Here is a 25,655-nt window from a genome sequence, read left to right on the forward strand (position 1 = left end):
CTGGGTTTGAAGTCAATGAAGCTAAAAAGAGACTTCATGGTTGTATAAATAACCTAATGTTTGTAGGAGGAGTGTGTGCCCAATGGATGGTTTCTGAGCTTTACCACTAGCACTATGGCTTTCCTCAGTCCATTAATACACGGTGTTGATATGAAAATATGGTTTCCATTGACATAAATAGAAGCAGACGTTATCAGTTAGGCACCTTTTATTTTCCCTGCAATAGCTTATTTCTTTACCTTCCTGTCCTAGAAAAGGTTCTGTCAAAGCAGACAGCTTGACAGGCTATTTTTAGGGAAATTTAGAAATGTGGGTGCCATCAGTGCGGTCTGTTTTTGACAACCAGAGGGTTGAGTGTTGAGCTTGTCAATCACTTCTGAGCAGCAGCGACCTTAATGGGGAGAAGTTACTTGTATGTTTTCTGGTGTGGTGGGTGTTGTTGGGTTTTGTTTGTTTGTTTTGGGTTTGTTTGGGTTTTGTCAGCTTTGTATCCAAATTAGCTTTATTTAAAGCAAAATATTTTTGAAACTTACAATGAGACTATTGCATGCTGATAATGGTTTTTAAAACTAATGTTCAACTGAACAAATAAATGCCTAAATCCAGAAATCGCATACATTAATATGTCAGAGTTTAACTGGTATCTTAGGACGTGTATATTATTATATAAAGGTGGTTATGCTAAAGCAGATGAACAGTAATTAACAGGATTGCTTTCTGCTCTGTTGCCATCGATTGACCAGCAGTCTGGGCAGAAACCATTATCAATCTCGTTGAATTAAGCGTTGCAGGGGCTGAGATTCTGTGAGTGTATATATTAAAATATTGACTTAATTGCTTTATATGTGGTTCAGAGATCTTGGATGATGCTGATGGCAGTTGCCTCTGATGATGATGGCAAAGACTGACATCTCATTTTATTTAAGGTCTATATCTCATAACTAACCAGTGCTATAAAATGATGTTTCATGGTGCTTAGGGAATTGACCTTTCTCTAGTGTAATAGGTATTAATATGTATTAATTTGAAGGATAATTACCATTTTTTTTAATTCCACCCAAGAAATCATATGGTTCACATGCTGGATACTTGGAAAAAATGTTTCATCCATTTGAGAACTTGTGGAATTGTAGCTTTCAAACGATATTAAGTGTAAAGCTGAACTAGAAGGAAAGAACTGGCCTGCATTTAGGTTCCCAGACATCCTGAGCCTCTCAAAATAGCTATGAAGCAGTCAGTGTAAGGTACCTTTTAGGTAGATGACCCTTTAGAAAGCTTTTTAATTTTTTGCAAAGCCTGCTGATTGCTTAAAATTTTCTCCAGTGAACTCACTGAGTCATTTTGCAGATGAAACTGTGTGGTTTTATGGTTCTTTTTCCTGCGCCCAGTAAATCAGGTGGTTGTTTGCTGGAGCATCCCAACTAATATTGGCTGTTAAGCCAGAGAAATTCTAACTCAAAGTACATGAGAGATAAGACATAGAGGAAACTGTAGTTTGAAGTTAATGCCTTGGACTGCACTTGGTAATGAATATGAAACCATTATTGTACAGGAATAAAGATAAAATATGTTTCTGTTGTGAAAGATCATTCTATAAACGTCCTGCACCAGCTGAAATTTCAGTGTGACCTTCAGGATTCTGTGTAGGCTATATTACGGTAATGCAGTCTGAAGTCTGTGGATTCATGATAACTGAGAAAGAAAGCCACAAATATTTACTAATGTTGTGTTTCTTTCCTTTCTGTGCAGATATTCCACAGTGCTTGCTGAATTAGGTGCAGTTCCCATCACTTAGTTTGACCGCTTGTTTTTCTCAAGAAGTGTCTCTCTTGATGGTTATCTTTTGCATCGGTTTCGTTTTCTTGGTTACCAGTACAGTAAAAGTTGAAATGGTATTAGATTTCAAAGGGCTAGCTGATTTCTAATGAGGTTTTTTTTATTTGTGGAAATACGTAATGGGCAAGAAAGTGCAAAAATCCTGTCAGTTTATTGTAATTCTTCCCCCCCCTCTCCCCCCCTCTCCCCCCCCCCCCCCCCCCCCCCGATCTAAAAAGACCTTCTGGTTAGAGTGCTTGGGGAAATAGCTTTCTCGTTACTGCATGGCAGCAACATGTTGTGTGCTACCAGGAGGAGGGGGCTTTTGTGGTAGAAATATCAAGATTTCGAAGTAATTTTTTGCAAATTTATGTGGTCAGCAGCAGTACTGGTTGTGCACTGCTCTATGTTGGAATTTGTAGAGTGTGTCTCATGTGAGTGTGATGGGTGTCCCCCCGCCCCCTTTTGAGATTTCTTTCTAACACTGTGAGGAGGAAGGCACCTGTGCTCTATGGCATCTTTTGGGGAGGTAGAGATGGCTTATTATTTATATCAGCAACATATTGCAGGAATCTTACATAGGCAGGCTTTTTATAGTTGCAGTAAGACTGGCAGAACAACCACAAGTAGGTATTACTGTTACCTTTGACATGGCAGCTCTTGGCTCCAGCTTAAGCTTGAACTTGGTGTGAGGGAGACACCGTTGCATTGTGCAGATGAAAAATGAAATGTTGTCTAATTAGCAGCATCTCCTGAGCACCAGCCATTGACATTTGGAAAAACAGAAGATTTTAATGTTAATTCACAGAGGAAAAAGGACCTGGACAGCCTTTGCAGACTTCTACATAGGAGCTTCTCCTCAGCATGCATTTAAAAAAATAGAATAAAATCAGGAAACATAAGGGTCACATGTAGAATAATACAGAAAATTTCTATGTCATTTCATTGTGTGCCTTTACCTTGTACAATGTTAGCCACATTTAAAAAAAGAGGAGTTATTAGGAACGTGGAGAAAAATCTTTGCGTGAGAGATGATTGGGAGGAAGAGAGAGGAGGCAAGGCAAGAGGATTTTGACAGAAAATAATTCAAATTTTCCTGTTTTGCAACACAAGCAATAGAGGATATGCAGTTAAACTGAAAAGTAGCGCAAGTGTGGCTGAAGGAAGGAATAGATTGTTCATGTGTTTCATATAGATTGTGGCAGAGGTTGCTGTGTAATTTGAGACAAAGAACACGAAAAAGAGTATTTGTGTCAGTCTGGTAATACTGTGGTTAAGGAGAGGACTTGAGTTCAGCGTTACAAAAGCTGGAGCGTCTATTGACAGTTAGTCATTCCAACCTCGAAGTCACTAAAATAGCCATGAGTGACATTGTTCTTGCTGTATACGTTGCTCTCACTGCTGATTTATTGCAAAAAGTCTTGCAAAACCACTTTTTTTTAATCCTTCACATAAAGCATTATTTCTCAATCGCACAAACATTTGGAGTTAATCTGAGACTCCTGTAGTAGGACTGTGCTTCAGCTACAAGACAGCTGAAGAAACAAGGTGTGTGGAGTTGCTGAAGTACCTGAAATGTGCTGGTCTGGGAGAATCTGGATCTTGCAGGTGGCTGCTGATTTCTTTTGGTTTGTTTTTTTTTGTTTGAACAAGGAAAATCTGGTTCGTCTCCTTCTACTATGCCAGTTGAATAGGTGTTTTTTAAATGATGTAATTAGCTCCTGTTTCAAAGCAGGCTGTTAACATGGAATTTGGGCATTCCAAAAGTTACTTTTCAGAATGCTTCCATGTTTATCAGACCCTGTCAGGAGAAGCTTTGAAGGTTCAGGTATGGTTGTTTTTAAACATGTTGTTCATAATCAAATTCTGGTGGATCAGCTGATGGAGCAGCAATGCTTGTAGCCTGGTTCTAAAGATCTTCTCAGAACTTCCCTCTGAAATAATTTCTCGCAATTACTTCAGTTCAGATGGTGAGCAAGTTGGAAGTTGCAACTTTGAACTTCCCTACTGTTTCGAAAAGAGAGTTCTACTAGAGTAGCAGGAATCTTGTCCTATTATTATGCATTGGAGGTCTTCAGGGGCCTGCAGCTAATTGTTTTCGATAAATTGTGCCAGGCAGCGTTGGTCTCCAACTCAAACTTTTGGGCGAGAGGAGCGAGGTTCAGTGAAGGTATTACAAAGTGAATTAATTGAAATCCATGCTGAGGGGGGTGGTTTTAATTACCTATGTATTAATAAACCAGCTTCTGTGGAACACTCCCAGTATTCGGTAGCATTTAACTTTCTTTGTGCTTTGATTTCAGAGTAAACTGTATTCATACTGACTTAGCACTCTTTTTGTAGCAGTTGAATGGGTAACTCTTGCATGTTTTACTACAGTGACTATATAATATAAATACCCTTCAGAAGTGAAATAAAACTCTTACTATTGACTTATTTTTCTTGTCACATTCTTTCATCTTGTTCTCTCCCTGCCCCTTTTTGTTATCAGTTTGGAATGGAAGTCCTTCAGGTAGTATTTGATGTTTGGAACTGTACAAACAAATGAAAGTGTTAAGACTTCCTTATCCAGTGTTTGTGTCTGATGAATCTGGTACTTGCAGTACAGCAAGACCAAAGTGGTTTGTGCCCTTTATTTTTAATAGTGTACCAAGATGGAAGAACCAAAGGAGAGACCTTGAAAGTAATGTCAACTGAATTTGAAAGAAATAGTAGAAGGTGACTTTGATTAGCTTATGTGACATTCTGGAATTGTGGCATAATGCATCAACATTATTTTATGACCATTAATAATTCTGGCAGTTATGCAGGCCTAATGATAATTGAATATGATGTTTCTGAGTGTAAGGTGTTCTCTGGGAAGTTCTGTAGAAGGTTTTCCCCTGCCTTTACAAGTGAACATTGTGCTAATGAAATCTTGACAAATCTGCTCATGCTTATGAGTCCTGTGAAGCAATCGTTTCTGTCTCTGTTGTTTCACAATTTAAAATTCCTATTCCTGTTCATTTTACAAAAATCAAGCCTGGTTTTTGTGCCGCACTGAAGTGCTTCAAATGGTTTGAGGAGACACAGAACAGCAAAATGTTGTCCTGCTTCAGGTAGGAGGAGAAAGAGTAGGAGTGTATGTGAATGGTGAAGCAAACCTCAGCCTCCCCCCTCTATCAGTGAAAAATTTTCACGGTAGCGTATGGTGTATTCTCTAGCTTGGTTAGACAGATATTTCTTGAGCTCTTCCAGAGCAACTAACAAGTCCGGTTTAGGTGGCATTTGGGCAATTGTTTTTAGACATTTCTGAGGAGCTCAGGTGTTTATGTGTAAGATGCCAAATCGACAGAGTATCCTGTTGTAAACAACAGAGCCAATGAATCAGATTCAAAAGATCTTGATAAATAGTTGTTTATTATAGTACTGAGATTGTCATTGGTCACCTGCATTGTTACTAATTGTGTGGGTAGACATTAAAATTGAAATATTGTTGGAAGCTGGAAAATGACTAGCTCTTAATTTAGCAGCTCCAGAGGGACAGTAATTCTTAGTCTTACTTGCTTTGTAAAGAGAATAAGGATTTTGTTTTGAAAATAGATCAGAAATTACTAAAGCAATTACAAAGAAAATACCACTGTCCCATGTATCCTTCCAGACTTGAAATGACTTTTTACAGAAAAATTTTTATTTCTTTGCTTGCTAAAATGCAGTTTTCTTGTAGGATATTTTTCCTGGATCCATGGGTGTCGTCACCTCTCCTGTTCTATTTAATGATCTTTAGTTATCTGGTATTAGCTACTTTTTTCTGATGTGAGCCAGTATTCAATTCAGCTAGCTAATGCAGGTAACAGAGATGGCATATTGCCTATTAATTTCTTTGTTTTGACAATTCAGACTTCCAGGATTGGCTGTTTGGATAATGGAGCAACTGTGGGACTCTCTGTTCTTGGACTTTACTGGGGACTATCAAAATATCCCAGCTTCCTCTGGAACTGGTGAGAAGTTAGGGAGCATTGTTCATGGCGCACTCCCTCGTGACTACTTTGGCTGTCGCTGTAAATTTGAAAGGAGAAAGATAAAAATAAGTTAGGCTAAACTGGCTTGATGGAGTGGACTGGCTAAGTTAAACCAGAGGCTACGACTCAGGCTGTCCTTCCTGTTTATGAGTCATTCTCTGTTTAATTGCGTGAAAAGGCCTCCTGTAGACTTAATTAAAAGAGAAGTCTTAGTAGTGCTGCAAAAAACTTTAGTTAAAATGGTGAATTTTGATTTTAGTCTTGTTTAACCAGGCTTTAAGGATGGAAGCTTGGACGCTATAACTTTTTTGTAGGTGATTCATACAACAAGTGGAAAGAAAATGTTATTCAGAAAAGTGAGTCTATTTTAAATGTGACTGTTTCGTTGCTAGCTGTTGTTGGATTCTATAGAAAAGGTCTGAGCCATCAGGGTTGCCTTCTGAATTTGCTAATGCTTGTATGTGGTGTTAGTCTCTTGTATTTATGTTCTGTATTAAATCATGTTGTGACCGCTACCTGGAGATATTCCTTCTGTTTTACCTTTTTTATGCTGTTTATCTACTGCGTTGTACTTCCTACAGAGCTTTTTCATGGCTTGAAGATGGCTTACTTCATTATTCTTTGTTTTTCTTTCTGAATTATCTATTCCATTTGTCAAGCTTAAGTATGTATTTGTGTTGAGGATCTTCAGAGAGACAAACAATTTGTTTTGCATTGATAGTTGTGAGTTGGTGCTCAAAATAAGGGTTGACACTGTGTTTGGAAACCCCCTAAATCGTCTATCTCTCTGCTTTTTTGTACAAGTAGGAGGCTGCCTATTGACAATAGTAGGCGACTGGAAGTATTGGGAATAAACTTGTTCTGACTTGTCAGAATGCATTGGAAAACATAGCTTTCCAGTTTTCCCTGCTGCTTATTTTACTGGTGACTCTGGACACAGAAATAAAAAAAGGTCTATCAGAGTGCAGGATACTTCTAAACTCTTCACCAGAAAGCAAAAAGGCACACCCAGTTGGTGTTTTCCAGGCTAAGGCCTTGGATTATAACGAGTCGCTTTTGATGGCCTGTTTGAGAAAAGCGTTTCTGTTCCAGCCTCCTGTTTTGAGGGCTGCTGGTGGAGAAAGGCAAGAGGGATCTGGTAGTAGAGACTTGATAGCTTTGTGGCTGCAAAGCAAAATAAATTCCGTAGGTTATACTAGTACTAAATGTAGATATTTTTTCCAGAGTTAAGACGACTTTATCTTTTCACCAAGCACTGTCATTTTTGCAGAATACATTCCGGTTGGGGAGGAGGAGGGAAATACTTGGCCAAGTTTTCATCTCTCCTTAATATGTGATATTCTGTCTCGTTTCTGTAGCATTTATGAAGAGAAAGGAATAAAAATAAGAATAATAAGATGACATAAAAATTGGCAAGTTGCCTTTTTTTTAGCATTTATTCCCGTACCAGATATATCAGAAATTAATCAGTTGGGTTATTCTACACGAAGTGTCACAGTCTCTGCACTGTAGTTCATAGAAATGAAGTGTTTGCCCCCTGGTTTTCTAAATCCGAGGATTTATGTAGCATCAGCAAGCCCAGATCTGTAGCTGGCTTTTCTGGTCACTCCTTTCTCAGTGGAACTTCTCAGTCAAATGTTTCTAACAAAATAGCACACAAGGACTGGGTGGGGATGTCTCTGGGTGTGTTTCTGAGGAGGAATGATGTGATCGCAGCCATTTTTATGTGGATTTTCTTAGAATAGAACAACTTGAGTGCTGTCAAGCTGAGGCTTGGGCATGGTGGAGGTGATTTCAGGAAATACCAGGAAGAAAGGTGGCCACAGAAATGCTTGGTATCGGTAAGGTAAATTATCCATCGGTATTTGAGGCTGTAGTGGTGTGGCTATCACATTAGGCACTACACGATGAGCTCGGGGTGTGGTGTCAGTATTACTCACCAGGTATTAAAACGATCACAGATGTATTTTCTTTTATGTAAACTCTGCAGGCGAAAAAAACCCACATTCCACTGTGTCTTCCTGTGAGTAATATATGAATTCACCTGAGAGATAAAAATGTCAGTTGTCCTTCTCCCCACCCCTTCCCCAGGATAGGGGAAAAAGAAGGCCTTAGACCAGCTCATTTGCCAGTGACAGTAATTGGGAGCCTTCAGAAAGGGGACGTGAGTGATGGCAATCCTTTCCTTCAAGCACATTTGATAAGTTCTGAAATCACCTTGATGAATTAGTGTGGCTTTTGAGAAATGGGAATAGAATCAGTCATGTTGATTTGACAGGCTGGTATGTGAGCTGTCATTACAGAATCAAAATTGACAGTAAGCCTGTGAAAATCCAGTGACTGTGCCATGCTAAAAATATATATTTGAATACTTTGTTCCTGTTCGGTTTTGTATGTTAAAGAAAATAATTCCCAGTGCAATTATGAAGGCTTCAGTCATGCTATTACAGGTGGCTTTGGCTTACGGATTTTGAGAATTTTCTTTTTTGAATCGTTTGTCATGCAGTTTTAGCTTACAGTCATTGCTTTTATTCCTAAAACAGTGAGTGGATAAATACAGGAGTATGTAGAGCAATGTTAACTGCATGGGTGGCACGACTGTTTCAATGCCTGGTTTTCCCTTCCTGTGCCTTCTTGTATATTTAGGTAGCTGCTGTTTAATCAGGGCCTTACATAATACAAGGCAGAGAATGTAAATGATCAAGTCATGCAAATATTGCCTGTATAAGGCTCGCTTGTCACCCTGGCTCAGTCTGCAGCAATAGAGGTGTGATTGGCAGCTAAGTGCATCCGTTCCATTTTATGACTCTAAAAGAAGGAAATATAAAAAACAGAGACAAGTAGATTTCTGTGTAGTCCATGCATGCGTTAACTGTGAAAGGTGATCACATTTACTCTCAAAGTACTGGCACAGGTAATATTGCTGTCAGGATGTGTGAAGGCTCAGACACTTGTAGTCACATCAGTCTGCGATGGTTTGCCTGTTAAAAGCGCTTGGTGGGCTGTGACCGCCTCAAGGAGGAGATATTAATGGAAATTAAACCACCCAACTGAAGTACAAAGATGCTTGAGTGCACAGCTGCTGGTTTTTTTCTTTCTGAGTATCTTCCAGTCCTTAGTTTTCCAGGAGTGAGGTCTAATCTTCTGTGAATAAGGTTCATTAACAGAAGTTAGCTCTTTGGTTTTTAAAAGGTAGATGAGTTCAGGACGCTATGGAGAACTATATACTTTCTACTAATAGAACTCTGGCAGTCGAGTCTGGGAGATGGTGTCCTATGTATTTTCTATTTCACATCATTCTGGTTGCTGATACTGCTGTATTATAGTTGTAATGTGTTTCCAGAGACGAACACATCTTTTAAAACTTAGCATTGTAAACTGAGAATGAGAAAATTGTTCTTTGTGGTCTGCTCCACTTAGAACAAGTTTCATGCTTTGTAAGCAGTAAATAAGATAACTTGCTTTGAAAAGACAAAATTACACGTCTGGAGTAGAACTGTGTTTACAAGGCCAGAGCAGCAAAATTTGTCAAGTTGACAGTGGATTTTTGATAGGTAACTGCCCGGGATTATTATATTTTGCCCTCTTGCTTGGGTGATTTTCAAGTTTTGTAACTTTAAACTTTTTATAACTAGGATTATAATTCTAAAACCTATTAAGAGGCAGCAAGATACTTTTTTTTTTTTCTTTTCTATTTGAATTCAGGCTCCTGCCAAAAGTAAAGGTAACTTTTGTTCATTAGTGATCAGAGGGTCAGTGGGATGTTGGAGGTTTGGATTTTTTCTCTTATACACAACTGTCTTACATTGTTTGCTATATTAAAAAAAAAATAGCAGCTTTCATTTTTGTGGTTAAACTCTGCAATGTTTGTTATTGGTTAAGAGTAGGTGTTTAATGGAAACCCTGAGACTTGAGCCTTTTGTTTCCACTCACTAAAACCACGAGTACTGTTTTTAATGATTCTGTAAAGCTGTAAAGAAGAGATGCTATTTTTATAAATCTGGAAGGTGAGACTAATACCAAGGCAGCAAAATATTTAAGGTGTGTGGGTTTGTTTTTTTTTTTTTTTTGGTTATAATTGAAGGTTACATGAAAAGTCTCATTCAAAAGGAGTACCTTGCCCCAGGCTATTTCTGGCCACTGGAACTGCTCTTTTTAGCAGTGCTACAAATTGAATCACCGGGTGCCAGTAGCATTTAAAGCAAATGATGCTCAATTACATTCTGAGTCAGAAGCACCTGAATTAACCTGCTTTTCAGCAACAGTTGGGTGATCTCCCCTACTGATATTTAAAGACTTTAAGCCCTGTGTGAATGGTAATTTAACACTACTTAAAAGCGATGAGGAGGTTTGTCCTTGACGAAAAGCGTTTGGATTTTTACATGGAAACTCTACTCAGAGGTGTGGAGAAGATGTTGAATAGTATGTTGAGTAGCTAATTTTTATTATTTTTAAATGCAACTATTACATCAGAGCTGAAACTCTCCAGGCTCTGTGCCATTTCTGCAACAAGCTGCCTCTTAACCTTGGGCGACTCCAGAGCTTTAGTGCAGACTAGGTTACGTTATTAAAATACAGTTGCAGCCTCTGCCATGGAAACAAACAGAATAGTCATCTGTGAAACTTAGGTTCTTTATCTTAATATTCCCACTACTATTAGCAGTGAAGCTACTGCAGGGCTAGCCAAAGGAGGATATCTGGCTTAGTTTGGTCGCTGTAAGCTATTTTTGTTATCAGCTGTTGTAGCATTTACATGTTTGCTTCTAGGTTTGCAACTCTGGTTCTAGGAGCAGTAACAAAACGTGAAATTTTGGACTGCTACAGGATTCTTTCATCTACTTTAGATAGCACTTTCCTCAGTACTGTAAGTAGGATGAGTTGAAAGGATGGTGTTTTTGACTGTATTTGTGTGACTTGCATGGTAAAGAAATGATGGTTGAATCTAGCTGTGAAGCATTCTTTTTGAAACAGAGAAAATTTTTAGGTGGGTTTAGTATAAAGGAACAGTTCCACAGGTGATTATCACTTGTTCCTTATTCCATTTCACCTATTCTCATCATGCCAAACTGTTAGTCTAGGCATCCTCATTGTTAGGATTGCTTTATAGCATTTAAATGTGTAGTTAAAACTTAGCCAATGCTTTAGAGATGGCTTCAGTTAATGAAGACACCTAAAAATCTGTGCTAAAATAAGCTGTTTATGAAATTACTCCTAAAAAAACTTGATAAACCTGTGTTAAAATAATGCTAAAATAAACTGTCTTGAAGTTTCCATATTCTGTTCTTCTCTCTTTATGTTTCCAGTACTGCTTGACCATTTAACAGATCTGGAGCAGCTTTTGGAGCCTGTTAGAAGCTAATGTGGTCTCCTGGTGGAGATGAGATATGTTGGATTTAGAGCTGGCAGGAAAGCGCTGGGGAGAAGGTAGTGCTGCCTCGCGGAGCCGTGCCTGAAGCTGCACTCAGAATACCAAATAGGTGATATTTTGTTGTCTGTCTTCATTAGTGGTAGAATTAAAACATAAGTCTGGGTGTTTTAGTCCTCACAAGGATAAGGTGGTTAACCCATATTAGCTTGTGGGAAGCAATGCAGGTGGTTATTTGCTGTTGTAGTGGAGTTGAGATTCTGTTGCTGCAGTGTTAAATCTTGCCTGTAGCATCCTGCTTGTAGGTAGTGGCTGTCATTTGCTCTTTGGTTACAATTTGTGTGTTTTCACTCATCTTTTAACAATTCTCTTTTTAGTTCTAGACAGGACGAGTGCAGGTAGACTTAAGCTGTGCTCTGGAAGAGAAGTGGGGAAAACCTAGATTATCTTCTATTAGCAACTCCTCAGTCTGCTTACCTCCACGCTTTGGAAGGGGTTGTTAGGGATGCAGTGTTGTGGTAACAGAACAGTGTTCTGACAACTGTGTTCAAACGTGCATCTTTTCTCTGAGGTTGATGGTGCCTTATGGTTTCTTACTAATGTAGAAATGGTATTGTGTGGTTGGCTGAACAGGTGCCTGAAGTAGAGGACCCGAATTCTTGAAGCTGATGTAGTTTAATAATATTCTTTGAGAGGAGGATGCAACAGTGTATAGAAATAAGGCGGCTCAGGAAGTGAAAAAAATGTGTCATTGTGAACTTCTGCTGTGATGAAATGAATGCGAACAAACTGGGTGCTCCATTGCCTCTTGAAATAACATCACAGTAGTCTAGAGATTGTTTTGTGTACAACATGTAATAACCTTTCTTGTGATTATAATATGTTTAAAACAAATTCATGAATTAAAAAACAGGCAGACAAGAAACTACATCGGTAGTTGTGTTTAAAAAAAATCATTAGTTGTTTTCACTGCTCTTGGCTGACTTTGCTTTTATTAAAAGATCTTTTTGATGTTTAAGTGCAGTCTTCCAAAATAAATTGCTTTGAAAGTAAATAGAATAACTGAAGCTTTATTAGAGACTCTTGTTATGTAAACAATTATTAGAATGAAGCTGTTTGACATCTATTTTTACAATGGGGGCAGCACCTCTGAAGTGTCAAGAAAAAACACCTTCAAATCAAAGAAATTGAAAGAGAGAAACCCACTAAAGAGGAGGTGCTGAGGCAGACACTTAAAATGTTTGATTTCTGAATGCCTGTGAAGTTCTGTGTAAAATGGGATTTTTACATTTCAATTTGCCTTTCAAAGACTCATTGAAATAGAAGGCTCTTCTTTCCTACACTGGGCAGCAGCAGGTGTATTCACTTAATACTGCTCTTAGAATATATTTCAGCATGTCCTTACTATTGCACCTGGAATTTGAATTTTGGATATATGAGACTTACAGGGTTTTTTTAATCTTCTTTTGTTTGAAAACAAAAACATTTTTGGGATGGTGAATAGTGTAATGCTAACTGTTGAACGTAACAGGATGGAGGTGGGAGGAACTTCAGACTGTTACTCGATTCTAGTCCTGTAAGTCCACCAAACGTATTTTCAGTAATACTTTCATAGTACGCCACAAAAATATGCATGTGTGCACACACAAAGCAGCTAGAAAGATGCAGCTTCTGCAGTTCTTGTGTTTGTTTTTTTGTTTGTTTTTCAGTGGGAGTGTTTTTTATGAAAGTTTGCTGGGGTGAGGGGAATTCTTAAAGGTTGTATTGTAGGTTGGAGGCTGAGGAGTGGTTTTGGACAACTTTGGACCAGTGTCTCTAGCCGGACTTTAATTCTCCCCTCCGCTGTTTCATTGTTTCACATTGCAATGATAATTTTTTTGTAGCTGTAGTGTGTGTCATTGACATAAAAGAAAAATTACGGCTGCTGAATCAAGCTGGGAGAGAAGCTCTTACTGGAGAGTGGGTGGCAAGCAACACTTTTTCATTTTTTGTTAAGTTGGGGTTTTTAATGCTTTCTCTTTCATTGAATTGGGATGGGTCTTAACTAAATGATTCGTATATACTTATCTCAGTTGAAGAAATTACAAAGGTATTGCGGTGGCAACAAGATGATCTCCCCTCCTTTCCCGAATTTACTTCTCATCTACCAAATGCCTATAGTAGTAGTCAGCTACCTGTAGATTATTCCTCCATGAAAAAGAATGATACTGGCTTTTAGTGATTTTGATTTTTATTATGGTTTCTCATTAGAAGATACCAATCCTGACTTGTACTATGATACTTTTGGTACTTCAGGTCACTAAAATGTGAAAAGTGTTGCTTTGTTCTTTCACCTGTGCCTATGCAGCTGAAGTGTTTGCAGTCTCCAGAACACTACCCGCTTCCCATTGCTTTCTCTTCTTGAAGATTACTACTTACGTTTTTATTTTAGGTGGGCTGGTTGTGTAGCTGATGTGTTGCCATGTTTCAGTTAAGACGAGGTACTTGTGTAATTGTTGTCCACCCACATTTCTGCCTACCTGTGTTTATTGAAGACCTGTGTTTAGAACTGCTAGCTTTAACTGGGGAAGAACTATGCAAGCAGTTAATCTGGAATATTTTAGAAAGGAATGAATAAGGAAGAATAGTGACTTCTCTATCTGACACCAAGAGGGAATGTGTGTCTGTACCCTTGAATCTGAAGATTTCTACAAGCTTGTCCTGTTTCTCTTTACTGTGGCTTCTTAAATGGGTGATCTTATAGCAAGCACTGGCACATCTGGAAGTTGTGGCATTTGTTTAGTTGGTTTTTTAAGCCAAACAAACAAAACTTCTTGCAATACAGGCTTTTGTATAAACTCTGAAAAACTGTCTAGAGGAGACTTGTTACACAAACTTTAACCTGTTTTTTCTGATCTTCTGATATGCAAAAGGAATTGTCCTCTCTCTAACTTCCCCAATTACTTGGAAAAGGCCTCAGACTCAATAATGTTGTGGCAATTCTTGTGGTTATTTGGGTGTTCAGAAAGCAACATGTATGTGCTTCTGGGAAAAGCAGGTTTCTTGCCTCCCTGAGAACAGGACTGACAGCTCTTGAAATTTGACCAGTTGAACCAAAGGCTGAAAACTGTCATGGCTCTTTTAAGTGCCTTCTGCCTTTCTTTTGTTAATCTGTTAGCTTCTTCCTTGATTTTTAATCCTGGTTTAATCATTGTGTTACTGTAATAGTCACCTGCATTGACAAATGCAACAGCTCTTTGAAAGGAAAGGAGCATGTTCTAGACATGCTTGTCTGCTTTTAACTCCCTAGTCTTAATCATCGATGGCCTTGGGAGTCCTTATGATTGGTAGAAAAATTTTCCTAGGTAATAGATCATGAAACCACTTACTATTAAGAGCTGAACACTTCCCCTTTCTTCTAAATAAGCTGTAATGGATGTATAGTATCAACCAGAAATATGAAGGTAGTCATGTATATCTTCCCCAAAAATTTACTTTTTGAGCTATGTGCGGGTTGTATATTTGGGGTGGTATGAGCAGGGAGGTTTCAGCTTCCTCTGCATACATGATGTCTTTTCATTATTCTAATGGTGCAAGATTAGTGATTGAATGTCGAGTGAGAGGAAAAGGTCAAGAAAATGATATAATAAGTTTCATTCCATATTTTTTTTCCTGTGAGATGCTAGATAAATATAACTTTATTCAACACTTTTCCATTCTCTAATAAGACATTAGCTCTGGCTCACAGGATGTTGTAAAGCTTAAATCATTGTAAATTGCTGTTAGATCCTCTGTTGGGAGGTAATGTGGTGGAGTTGTGAGGTAGGTGTGTTTGGGATTTGTTTGTTTGTTTGTTTCCCTTATGTTACAAGCCAGGAAGTTTCAAATGAGGGATAACATCTTGTCCTTAATTGGCCCCATTTTCCTAAGGTAATTTACAGGCTACCAAATTAGAGACTTTTGCATGAAAGTAGATAAACGTCTTCCTTTGTTTTCATGGTCCAAAATTACTGTGGATAAAAGAAAGCAAATCTTGAAAGTGATTTAACTGAGCTTCAGTGAGTTTGGAACAGAATTTTTATTATGTTCCTGATTTTTCTCTCCTTTTTATTTGTGTTTTCCTTTTTGAGAGTGACTTCTCTAGCTGACACCAAGAGGGATGTGTGTCTGTACCCTTGAATCTGAAGATTTCTACAAGCTTGTCCTTTTTCTCTTTACTGTGGCTTCTTAAATGGGTGATCTTACGGCAAGCACTAGCACATCTGGAAGTTGTGGCATTTGGTTGGTTGGTTTTTAAGCCAAACAAAACTTCTTGCAATTTAGGCTTTTGTATAAACTCTGAAAATATTATCCAGTCACTGCAGCCCACTGGTGTTTATGTAGCTTTAAAAGAAGGGTGGGCATGTGTGTTACACACAGACTTTCAGGATTTGCTGTTGGGTGGAAATGTGTGTTGTTGCAGAGCCGTGTGTTGCGGGCAGGCGCGGGGTGCTGGGAGCGCGGCTGCGAGCAGGCGTGCGGCAGCGCGGGGAAGGAATGAGGAAGCGGAGCACTTGCTGTCAGTTGACAGGGTATGACCAAGTTTCGGCCAGCAAACAGAAGGGGAAAAAGCATCTCAATCTAGCAGAAATACTATTCAGGGCTTATTGTATTAGTGTTGTTCATGGAGCTCCCTGGGCGGAGGTAAGAAGCTTTTTCTTATATGTGTTCTTCTCTGATCAGACACAGGCCTTGTCTTTTTTTTTTTTTCCCCGGTGATTTTGATATGAAAAACACAGCTAGCATGACTTGTGCTTTTCTGTGAAGCATGAAGTTGGCATATGGGGTGTTCGTGTGTGGCTTCAGTGTGCCTTCTGAGACCAAAGTGTTGGGTCTCTATAAACAACCCATTATTTTTGGCTGGTCAGGGTTTCCCAGGAGTTGTCAGGTGGTTGTTTTTTGTTTTTTTTTTTTTTTTTTCTACAATGAAATTCAGGACTTTAAAAAATATTAGGTCCTGTGCTTATTCTCAGGCAAGAAAGCGATGATACTTCAGTGTTCTCAGAAATGCTATTTATTATCTAGAGCACACTGGAGTGGAAAACTTATTAACCTAAGTAGGTCCTGTGAAGCACTGGTGAAAATTGGTGGTGTCTGTTTGGCACTAGGCAGGTATGAAGGGGTCAGGTGGTTGGGTAGGATTGCACTGTGGGCATCTGGTAATCCTGATTAGTTCGGAATTGTTTCACTATTCTGTTAATTTCATTTAGGTTGTTGATTTATTTTTAATCTTGAGTGTCAGCAAAATTTTGAAGTAGTTAATGTATCACAAGACCAGTCTCACAGGAGAGAGAACTGCATCTTTGGCCAGGTTACTTTTTCTCAGGAATGTGCATGGTACTACTAACGAGTAAGAGTCTTTAAAATAATAAAATGTTTTTTTTTCGTTATTAGATGAAAATACAGATTAGCCATGAGCTGTGTTTGCTTGAGCAGGTTGGTAGGCAAGCCTGAGTTTGTTTTGGCAGCGAGAAGCTCCTTGATGTTAAGCTTTGCACTCAATAGATGTACTTAGATCTTTACTGTTAACTGCTACAGGAAGCTCTACTTGTTTCACTTCTGAGTTAAGACTCAGCAAAAATGAAACAGCTTCAGGACTAAAACAAAAGCAGACCATAAAAATTACTCTTGCTCAGAATGTTGATCTTCAAATGTCAAGAACATGAGACTGCTTGAGTAAGAAGAGCTTAGCGAAATGCCGGAGAGAGAGATGTGTAAAAAACAGGGGAGCAGGTAAGGCTCTGAAGAGCTGTATGTACCGGCAGGGCAGGAGCGGAGCAGAGCGTGCCCCGTACGTGTGCTGAGTCATCTGCCGTAAGCTGTAACGTGACTTACCGGGGACTGCTGCTGGGAAAGATCCCTGCCAGCGTCGGCATGACGAAGCGGCGCATGATGCGGCTGTGCTAGTACACGTTAGGTCCAAATAACATGTTTTTGAGAAGAGTCGGTATATACGTGGTACCTGTACTGAAGGACTAGAGAGTGCAATTAATTTAAAGGGAGTTGAGCTTTAGCTGAAAGCAAAAGAGAGTTTTCCTGTGTGTCATCATGCACGAAACTTGATGCCAGTGGATATTGGTACAAAGTGTTCTGCATTTTAAAAACATCTCATTCCTGAGGGTTGAATCTGCAAAGCTTTCTAGCTCCCTGTGGAAGGCACTGGTCATTACAGACACAACACAGCCTGGACAGGAGCCTGCGTTACCCTCTGCGTTGTAGTCCAGCCAAGTAAGGAATGCGATGAAGCATTGAGTAGTTGTCCCAGTGGTTTACAGAACCATCTTTCTCTGAGGAGCGATCCTGCCTTTCTCTGAGGAGCGATCCTGCCTTTCTCTGAGGAGCGATCCTGCCTTTCTCTGAGGAGCGATCCTGCCTTTCTCTGAGGAGCGATCCTGCCTTTCTCTGAGGAGCGATCCTGCCTTTCTCTGAGGAGCGATCCTGCCTTTCTCTGAAGTGCTAGCAGGGTCCCAGAGGAGACGGGTCACTGATCTGATATTACAGTGCGACATTTCCAGTCCAAGTTGAAGGATGGAATTTCAAGGATTTTTTGGGAGTTGAGGGAGGGCCCAGAATAGAGGGAAAAATGTTTTCAGGTTCTTCTAGCTGTGGATAAGAACAGCTTATGTATCACTAAGCAGGAGGAGGAGGCTTGCATACAGGTATTTCATGTGTTCAGGTGCAGAAGTAAGGAAATAAAACTGTCTCTGGTCCTGGTGTAGTATCCAAGGTCTATGTCTTGAGGCATCTTCGTTCTTAATTACAGTTTCTTGTCCTCCAATTTATGTGCTGTGGATGTGTCTTTTTAGTTTTTAGTTTCTTGGGTTTTGGAATATATTTTCTTCAATCATGCACAAAGAAGTTTGTGTATATATATTTGAAGTGTTGGAAGCTAACTGGTTTGAAATGCTCTAGCAAATTGAGAGGGCGAGTTAAAAATGTCGTAATATTATGGGAAGGGAGATTTTATTTAAATGGGTATGTCTTTTATAAATGTTTGCATTCTCTGTATTTTGCTCTGGCATGATGCTGGGAGAGAAACATTTAAAAAAAGAAGAGTTGTAGCATGCAAGTGTGAATGCGTTTTTTCTACATTATCTGTGCAAGGAAGTAGTCTCTCTCTGCAGTGATGATGGTTCCAATAGCTGTCTGTGATAATGAAACTGTCTCGTTTCCATCGTTTTATTGCTGCTTGAAATCTTTCCCATTGAAAGCAGCTCTTTGAAGTTCGAGAATATTTTGCTTCCAGTTGTTTCCAAGGTCGCAGCAAGTCGAAAAGCTTGCGAAAAGGCGCATGTCATTCCCAGCTTCACTTCTGATGTATATGCCCCATCTGTATGCTTTGTGCCTGGAAGAGATTTAGGAAGCGGCATCAAGCGGTGAGATACAACCTTGTCTGAAGATTAAAGATCCAGCAGGAAAACTGGACCATCTATGTGAAAAGCTGTGGCGGCAGCAGCAGCAGCAATACTTGATTTGTTGCCAGCCTGTGTGCGTGCAGCTCCTGAACCCTCGGTCCCTGTGATGCCAGCTCTGTCTTATATGAGACCAGAAGAATTCCACAGTTCTGTGCTGATCTTCTGGAGAGATTTATTAACAGAGCAGAGGTTGTTGCTCAGACAGCTATTCTATTCTCCCCTGGGGAAAAGGTTGGCTGGATCAAGCTAGTTAGCCATCTGTTCCAACAGTTAGACCGTGCTGAAATAAATGATTTCCTGTGATTTCTCCCAGCCGTATTTTCTATTGTCAGTGATATCTGTGGCTTTCCTCTGGTGTTTAAACACCAGTATGTGTCCACAGGCACTGCAGAGTCTGGTGAAATAGGAGGGAGGAGAGAAGGGAATGGGGGAACTGTCACGCACTGGTGAAATGTGCCTCTATTTAGTGCAATTCCACAGTTAGGGCTGTGGGATTTCCATTCACGTGTGATGTGCCCTTCTATTCTGGCAGTTTGGTGCCAGGCTTGGACTCGCTGGACCCTTCGGAGAGTGTTGCCTGTGTGTAAGCTTTGCTTCTTTGTTCTTCAGACTTTTGAGGCCTGCCTTGGTAAGAGGTCAGGATGCCGCTAATTACCTCCTCCCTCCCCAGACTCCCCAAACTTCTCTGTCAGCTGTTGAGATTGTAAATAGATATGACCTATTTCCTTATGCCAGTTGTCTGGAGTGGCCAGAGGTGTAAGTAGGAACAACATGTCTCCATTTGTTATTAATTAGTTAACTCATGTTAAAGTTTTGGTTAACTCCTCTTTTTTTTTTTTTTCAGTGCAGAGCCTGGGATGATGGTGTCTCCACATCCACATTTACTTTCTAGTGCTGATGATATACCTTCATGTCAGCTTCTAGTTTTAGATTTCCTCAGTAAGAAACTCCTCTTTAATGCTTGTTTAATAATCAGAGTTTCAAACAGACTGTTCAAATTGTTTCTGAATTGCAGATGAGTCTGGGAGATTGTTGGTAGATATTTTAATTCCAGTGTGTTGGAAAGGAAGCAATATAATTCAGCTCTTAAACTTGGAAGCTCAAATGGTATTTCATAGCACAGCAATATACACACTAGATTTGTCAAGCCGTGTACTGCTCTTTGCAGAAGGATTTTTGTGGAGTTTCAAGGTAATTTCTATTACAGATTTGGTTTACAAAGAATGTTTCTAGCTGGAATACTTATAACAGGGTTTACCTAAAAATGTATAAAAAGAAGGCTTGGAAATAAATGTCCTGGATGTTTTAGGCAGTGTCTCTTGCTATTGATTCCTTGTTGGCTGGCAGACAGTGGCTGTGTGACATTTGTACCTTGTCTTTTGCAGACAGAAGTAATTTTTTTTTTTCATTAGCTTTAGAACTAAGCTTTAATGTTTCATTGATGAAACATGGCTAAAAGCTTACACTAGTAACGTGTCATTGTTTGCCTTGGCAAAATGATGTTAACTTGCTCCTTGAGAAACAGTTGTCATTCTTCCAATCCAAAGTCACTTCTAGAAATTTTCCTCCTGCTTTTGGGGGATGGAGCAGTTTGGTAGAGAAACCTGGGGTCAAGTTCTGAATGCTGAATTATACCCAGTGATGCAGGGAGATTTCCAGGATAACTGGGAGGTGGCTGGATAATCCCCCATGGTACTGTGGAGCTCTGCACAGATCGGCTTGTCTGCATGTCCAGTAGTAGCAGTACGTAGTATTGCAGTCAGACAGTGTCTGACTGTACCTTGAGCTCTTCATCTGCTGCTTCTTGAGGTTATGGCAGCTCAGATGTCCCCACAGAGTCACTGTGTGCCGTGCCAGAGCCCACTGAACTAGGAGGAAACCTTACTTGTCATAAGCGTTTTGGATGAAGCCTTGTCTAAGCAGAATTAGTTAAAACTTTAGTACAGTTTAAAAAAAAAATAGTGGCATAAGCACAACAGCACTTCAAAAATTATCGTTCTTTATCCAAATGTGGTTGATGTTAATTAGCTCATTTGTAAAGAAAGAGAACATATATCAAAAAGCTAATTAGTCTCTAACTTCAGTGAGATAACTATATCGAATTCTTATTTTTTGAAGCTGCATACAGGCAGAAATGGCTATAAGTGGTGTTTTAGGTGGTGTGTGTTTGTTTGTTTCCAGTGCCAGAGACTAGCTGGAATTAAAGCAAGTCATGACTCTGTCCTCTCTTTAGTGTCAGAACTGCACTCCTGGTTCAGCCATACCTCTGCAAGTGGTATTTACCTAGCACAAAAGATTTCATATGCCAGTTTCAGTAGAAAACACTCACTTTCTGTTTCTGTTTTCTTTTAGGTTATGTTTCACACTATGTGCTGACTGTCTGTACTTACAGAAGATATTTAAAAGCAAACAGACTTTTTTTTTTGTTTCAAAGATTTTGATTCCAGTGGAATCTGCGCTTTAGATTTTTGTCTTGTCAATTTACTCCTGAAGCAATGCCTGTACAAGCTCCACAATGGACGGATTTTCTCTCCTGCCCGATTTGCACACAGACTTTCGACGAAACAATTCGGAAGCCCATCAGCTTGGGTTGCGGCCACACTGTCTGCAAGATGTGCCTCAACAAGCTCCACCGTAAGGCATGTCCCTTTGACCAGACCACTATCAACACAGACATTGACCTCCTGCCTGTGAATTCAGCCTTGCTGCAACTAGTGGGTGCTCAGGTATTGGTGCTTTTTTTTTTTTTAAATCTGTTTCTATGTTGTTTTCCTTCTTTCAGATGGATAATTAATGAATAAAGAATGTAATTCTGCATTAATTGTGTGTAGAGGAGACACCTTTTTGTAGACTGACTTTGACAAATGCAGGTTTTAGACCTTTGATGTGCTGTAGTAGAGGTGGCTGGAACAGCAGTTCAGATCTCGCTTACACGGGTTGTGGTAAAATTTTGTTACATCTAAATTAGTGTAACCGTGGGCCATTCCCTTCCTTCTTCCCTAACTTCTATCTAGCCATGCTCTCCCGAAAAGATGAACTGGATCTATGAGTTTATCCCATGGGAAGCCATTCTTCTTCTGTGTTACTTCCTTTACCGTATTCACGCTATGGACTTGTGATCGGTTGTGCCAAAGCAGGAGGAGAGAGTAAGGGAAGTGGGACAGACCCCTCTGGTAGCAGCCTTTGTACTGCCTTATGTTTAGTTTGAAACTGTGCTCTGGAAATGTAATTTCCTGAGCTGACATGTTAATCTAAATTCATAGAGGTGAATGAGGGGAGCCTGCCCGAGACTCGAACAGGTACTTGTGAGGTGAGCTGAACCAGTGGTCTGATGGGGATGAGAGCGCTCTGGCAGCACTGGGATGTGTAGAAAGCAGGATCATCCTGTTCAGTTGCAGCACAGACTTAAATTGGCATCAGCTTATCACGGTTAGATTGCTGGTAGTTTCCTGTGACCCATGCCATACCCGAGGCTGGACAGAATTGTGGGCTTGGAGAGAGGAGGGACAATCGTGTCTAACTTATTATGGGTGAGGAATAAAAAAGTAGACAGGCTGGGGTTTTTGTGTTGTTCTGCTTCTGTGTCTGGGCTCAGCTGTGTTGGAGGTGGCAGAAAATTCCATGAGATCCATAGCTCAGGGAAAAGAGAAGAGCTCTGTTGTGGAGGAACTTCAAGAGATGTGGGGGAAAGAAACATGTTCTTATGGTGCTTTTCATTAGGCACTGTGACCTAGAGATCCAGATGGGGTTTTGCCGCTTCTTTTTTTGTTTGATTTATCAAGTAATATGGTTAGCTTGTTCTTTTGTGGTGTATGGCGTAGGAGTTATTTCAGAAGTTTAAAAATTAGGTTGTGTTCCTGGCTGTGCTGAGTGACTCATCCTGCTCTGCAGGAGAGGGCGATGAGACTGTGTGCCTCCATTTCTGTGATAGCTCTGCTGCCATCCTTGAAGAGCTTCAAAGCAGTGTGAAATCTGTGGGTGATGCCATAAATAAATATTGTCATTCTTTTTCCCCCTTCTTCCTTCCTCTTCGGAGTTTCTAGAATAGTTCCAGCTGTAGCCAAATGTCTACCTTTATCATAAATGTCTTTTTACTCCTGCATTTTTTGGGATTGTTTTGTGTGCATTTGTTAAGCTTTGTGAGAAGCTATGTGATAGCTTTAACTTGATCTTTGCCTGAATTAAAATTTCCATAAAAACAAGATCCTCTGCAATGAGAATCTCTCTGCCTCTGTTACAGGTAATTTAGAACTTTATTCTGGTTTTGTTAGTCATCCAACCAGTGTATCCTCGTTTGTATGTGTGTGAGGTATGAAGAAGGAAGGGTGGCTTTATGATAGTATTGGATTTGTCTTGAGAGAGAACTGAATTCTAGGTTCTGACTTTGAACTAATGACATTTTTATTTATGTCATCAAGATTTATAAGACCTTGTTTCTTGGTGACCTGAAATCTGCAAATGCCACCCAAAAAATACATTATTTCCTCTCTCCTCATTTGTACCACCTCCCTCCCAGCTCCTAATTCCAATGAGCATATGAATGAAATCAAGGTTCAGTATAACTCGCCCTCCTTTCTTTTCTTTCCTTTTCCCTTCCTGGTACCTGTTGTAGTGTTTACCAGACTGTGGAGTACTAGAAAGTAAGTACACTGTGCACTGAAAGGACAGGGAAACAGTTATTCTCTGTGGCCATTTTTTTTCATGTTTTTACAGAAATAGGCTTTGTTAAGGGAAAAAGAGGGGAAAAAAAAAAAAAAGGTACTTGGGAGAAATCACAGGAATTTTGAACTCTGTCCGGTTAAGAAGGTGGGCTCTTTTTGTTACATAGCTACAAAAATGATCTGTGAGCAGCAAGCCAGCTTACAGAGCATGAATAGCTAATATCAACAGCTTTAATTTTCTTGTTCCGCTTGGTTTAGTTTCAGGAGGGTATATGTGTCATTAACATCCTCTAATCTCCAACAAATGCCTGCACACCTTAACCTGAGTCCATGGGGAGGTGCGTGTTAGTTTAATTTTGAAATTATTCCAAAAACCAGGTTTCATTTTAGAAGGAAATACAGTACAACACAAAGCTTTTATCTGGGGGGAGAGAGCAGTTTGTTCTCTTCCCTGTGGAGTGGCTTCTGAGTGAACCTTTCTAAGTGTTAAGTGCATTTTTGCTGGAGGCAGAGGAGGAAACCAGGCAGTTTGAAGAAACAAATCTATTCTGTGACTGGCAGCAGTGATAGGATTCCAGGGCAAGTCATGTTGGTTGGCTTTTGCACAGGCACAAGAGGTGAAATAAGCAGGATTGTATTTCTGGGGAAAATGTGCTAAATTTTTCACACAGCCACCCAGGAAAGCAGTAACCTCTTTCTCTGATGATAGCATTCTCTCTCTATGTAGTAGGTTTCATCCCTTTAATGGTGAAAAGAGTTGGTTTTTGACTTCAATTTGAGGCTGTTTCTCAGTTTTCCCTCTCCCTACCTCTTCCCCAAAATGAAATCTGTTGCCCAGGTTGTAGCCACCCTTGATGTGAAAATTAACTGTTGCAGGTACTCACATGCTGTTCCCACACTGTACAGTGCCACAAAAGAGGAATTTTTGTGAAGTTATTTTTAACGCAAACTCTTGAGGAACTAAAGACAATAGACTTTGGGTTGTGTTTTGGTTTGGGGGTTTTTTTGGCAGGAAGTAAATGATCTATTTGCAGAATATGGGGGGGGGGAAATATTGGAAGGAACAGATTTCAGTCCAGACAAAAAGAGGTTGGGTCTGTTTAACATGTTCTCATTCTGTGCAATTAGATGTCTAATGGTAATTAGTGACAACTCAAGCTGACATCCTTCATCAAGTTACGCTGAAATCCCCAATTTGGAATCACTGCCTGGTAGGAGATGCTGTTTTAGTGTTGTTTTCCGGTTCCCTTCCTCATGCCATCATAACCAGCCTTGTCCCACAGCCACAAGGAGCCGTGCTGATGGGTGACATTCCACTGCCAGGATACAGTCATTGCCCAGGCAGATGCACGCAAAACGAGCACAAATTTGAAGTGATGAAACATCTGAGATGATTATTCCTGTCTTGTTCTTGTTCCCCTGGGGAAGTGTTGATTATTATATTATGTAAAGATATTTGCATTGAAAACTGTGATAAGGGTGTGGTGTCTGAGAGAATGGAATATTGAATGAGGATGAAAAGAATGAATTTGCTCTGAAAGGCGTCTTGTTTTGAGGCTCTCAAGAGGTGGAAGCAGAAGTGACCATGAGGTCTTGTGTGCTATTGAAAGGTTATTTTGCGAAAATGTTTTGGAATTGAATTATTTCTCAGTTTTCCCTCAGCAATTCCATGACAGAGCCAAAATTAAAATTCGAATCTCCTGTGACTTCTCTGAATCATGTCTTTACCATTTTTCTCTTGCTAGATGCTGTTCTTAAAATTATTCTAACACTAAAGTATTTTTAAAAGTCTTGGAAGTGCATATAATAGAACCAGCAAAAGGGCAAATTATTTTTACGTTTTACTGTAAGATGCATCACATGAGTGAAGATGAGTTGTGTGTGGGGAGAAATACATTCTTGTCTACTGACAACCACCGAATAAGCATCGTATTTTATTGTTCAATACTACACTTGCTCCAGCTTAAGATGAAAGTTTAATCTCTTGTGGGCTCATTTTGCAAAAAGTACAGTTGTGCAAGGCTTTTAGATTTTTACACTGAAGCTTCCCTTGGTAAAGAGAAGAAATGGGAATGATTTGCAGATACGCAGCGTTGAATAGCCTAATTAACTCTTGCAAGTTTTTCTACGCTAGCTTTTTCCTGGGGGAAGCTGTTAGTTGCCGAGACAGTCTTGTGTCTCGCTGGTGGAGTTGTGCTGTGTATGGCATTCCAAAGCGCTGCTGTGAATGTGTGCTAAACCTGCCTTAATTCCAGATAGCAATCCAGGGCTGGACGCGGCTTCCCGTCCCATGGCTGTCCCGAGCCCTCTTTGTCTGCTGGCTGCTGTGACACTATAGTTGTGTTTCAGATTGTCGCCGGTGGCAGACTGCTTGCAGGAG

The 25,655-nt window shown here is 39.9% G+C and overlaps 1 protein-coding gene across 6 annotated transcripts in view; it reads left to right on the forward strand.

Annotated features, from left to right (window-relative positions):
• RC3H1 (ring finger and CCCH-type domains 1) overlaps positions 1 to 25,655 on the forward strand; it is a 62,246-nt gene that overhangs the window by 1,503 nt on the left and 35,088 nt on the right. For 5 of the 6 annotated variants that reach the window (XM_065649108.1, XM_065649112.1, XM_065649114.1 and 2 more), the window contains exon 2: positions 20,967 to 21,340. In XM_065649108.1, the coding sequence (XP_065505180.1) occupies positions 21,110 to 21,340 (231 nt within the window). In that variant the 5' untranslated portion in view covers positions 20,967 to 21,109. Of the gene's footprint in view, positions 1 to 11,221; positions 11,294 to 20,966; positions 21,341 to 25,655 lie in introns of those variants that run through there. The other variant, XM_065649109.1, reaches the window with a different exon arrangement.

This window comes from Caloenas nicobarica, chromosome 20, assembly GCF_036013445.1.
Source record: "Caloenas nicobarica isolate bCalNic1 chromosome 20, bCalNic1.hap1, whole genome shotgun sequence".
In the NCBI taxonomy this organism is placed as follows: domain Eukaryota; kingdom Metazoa; phylum Chordata; class Aves; order Columbiformes; family Columbidae; genus Caloenas; species Caloenas nicobarica.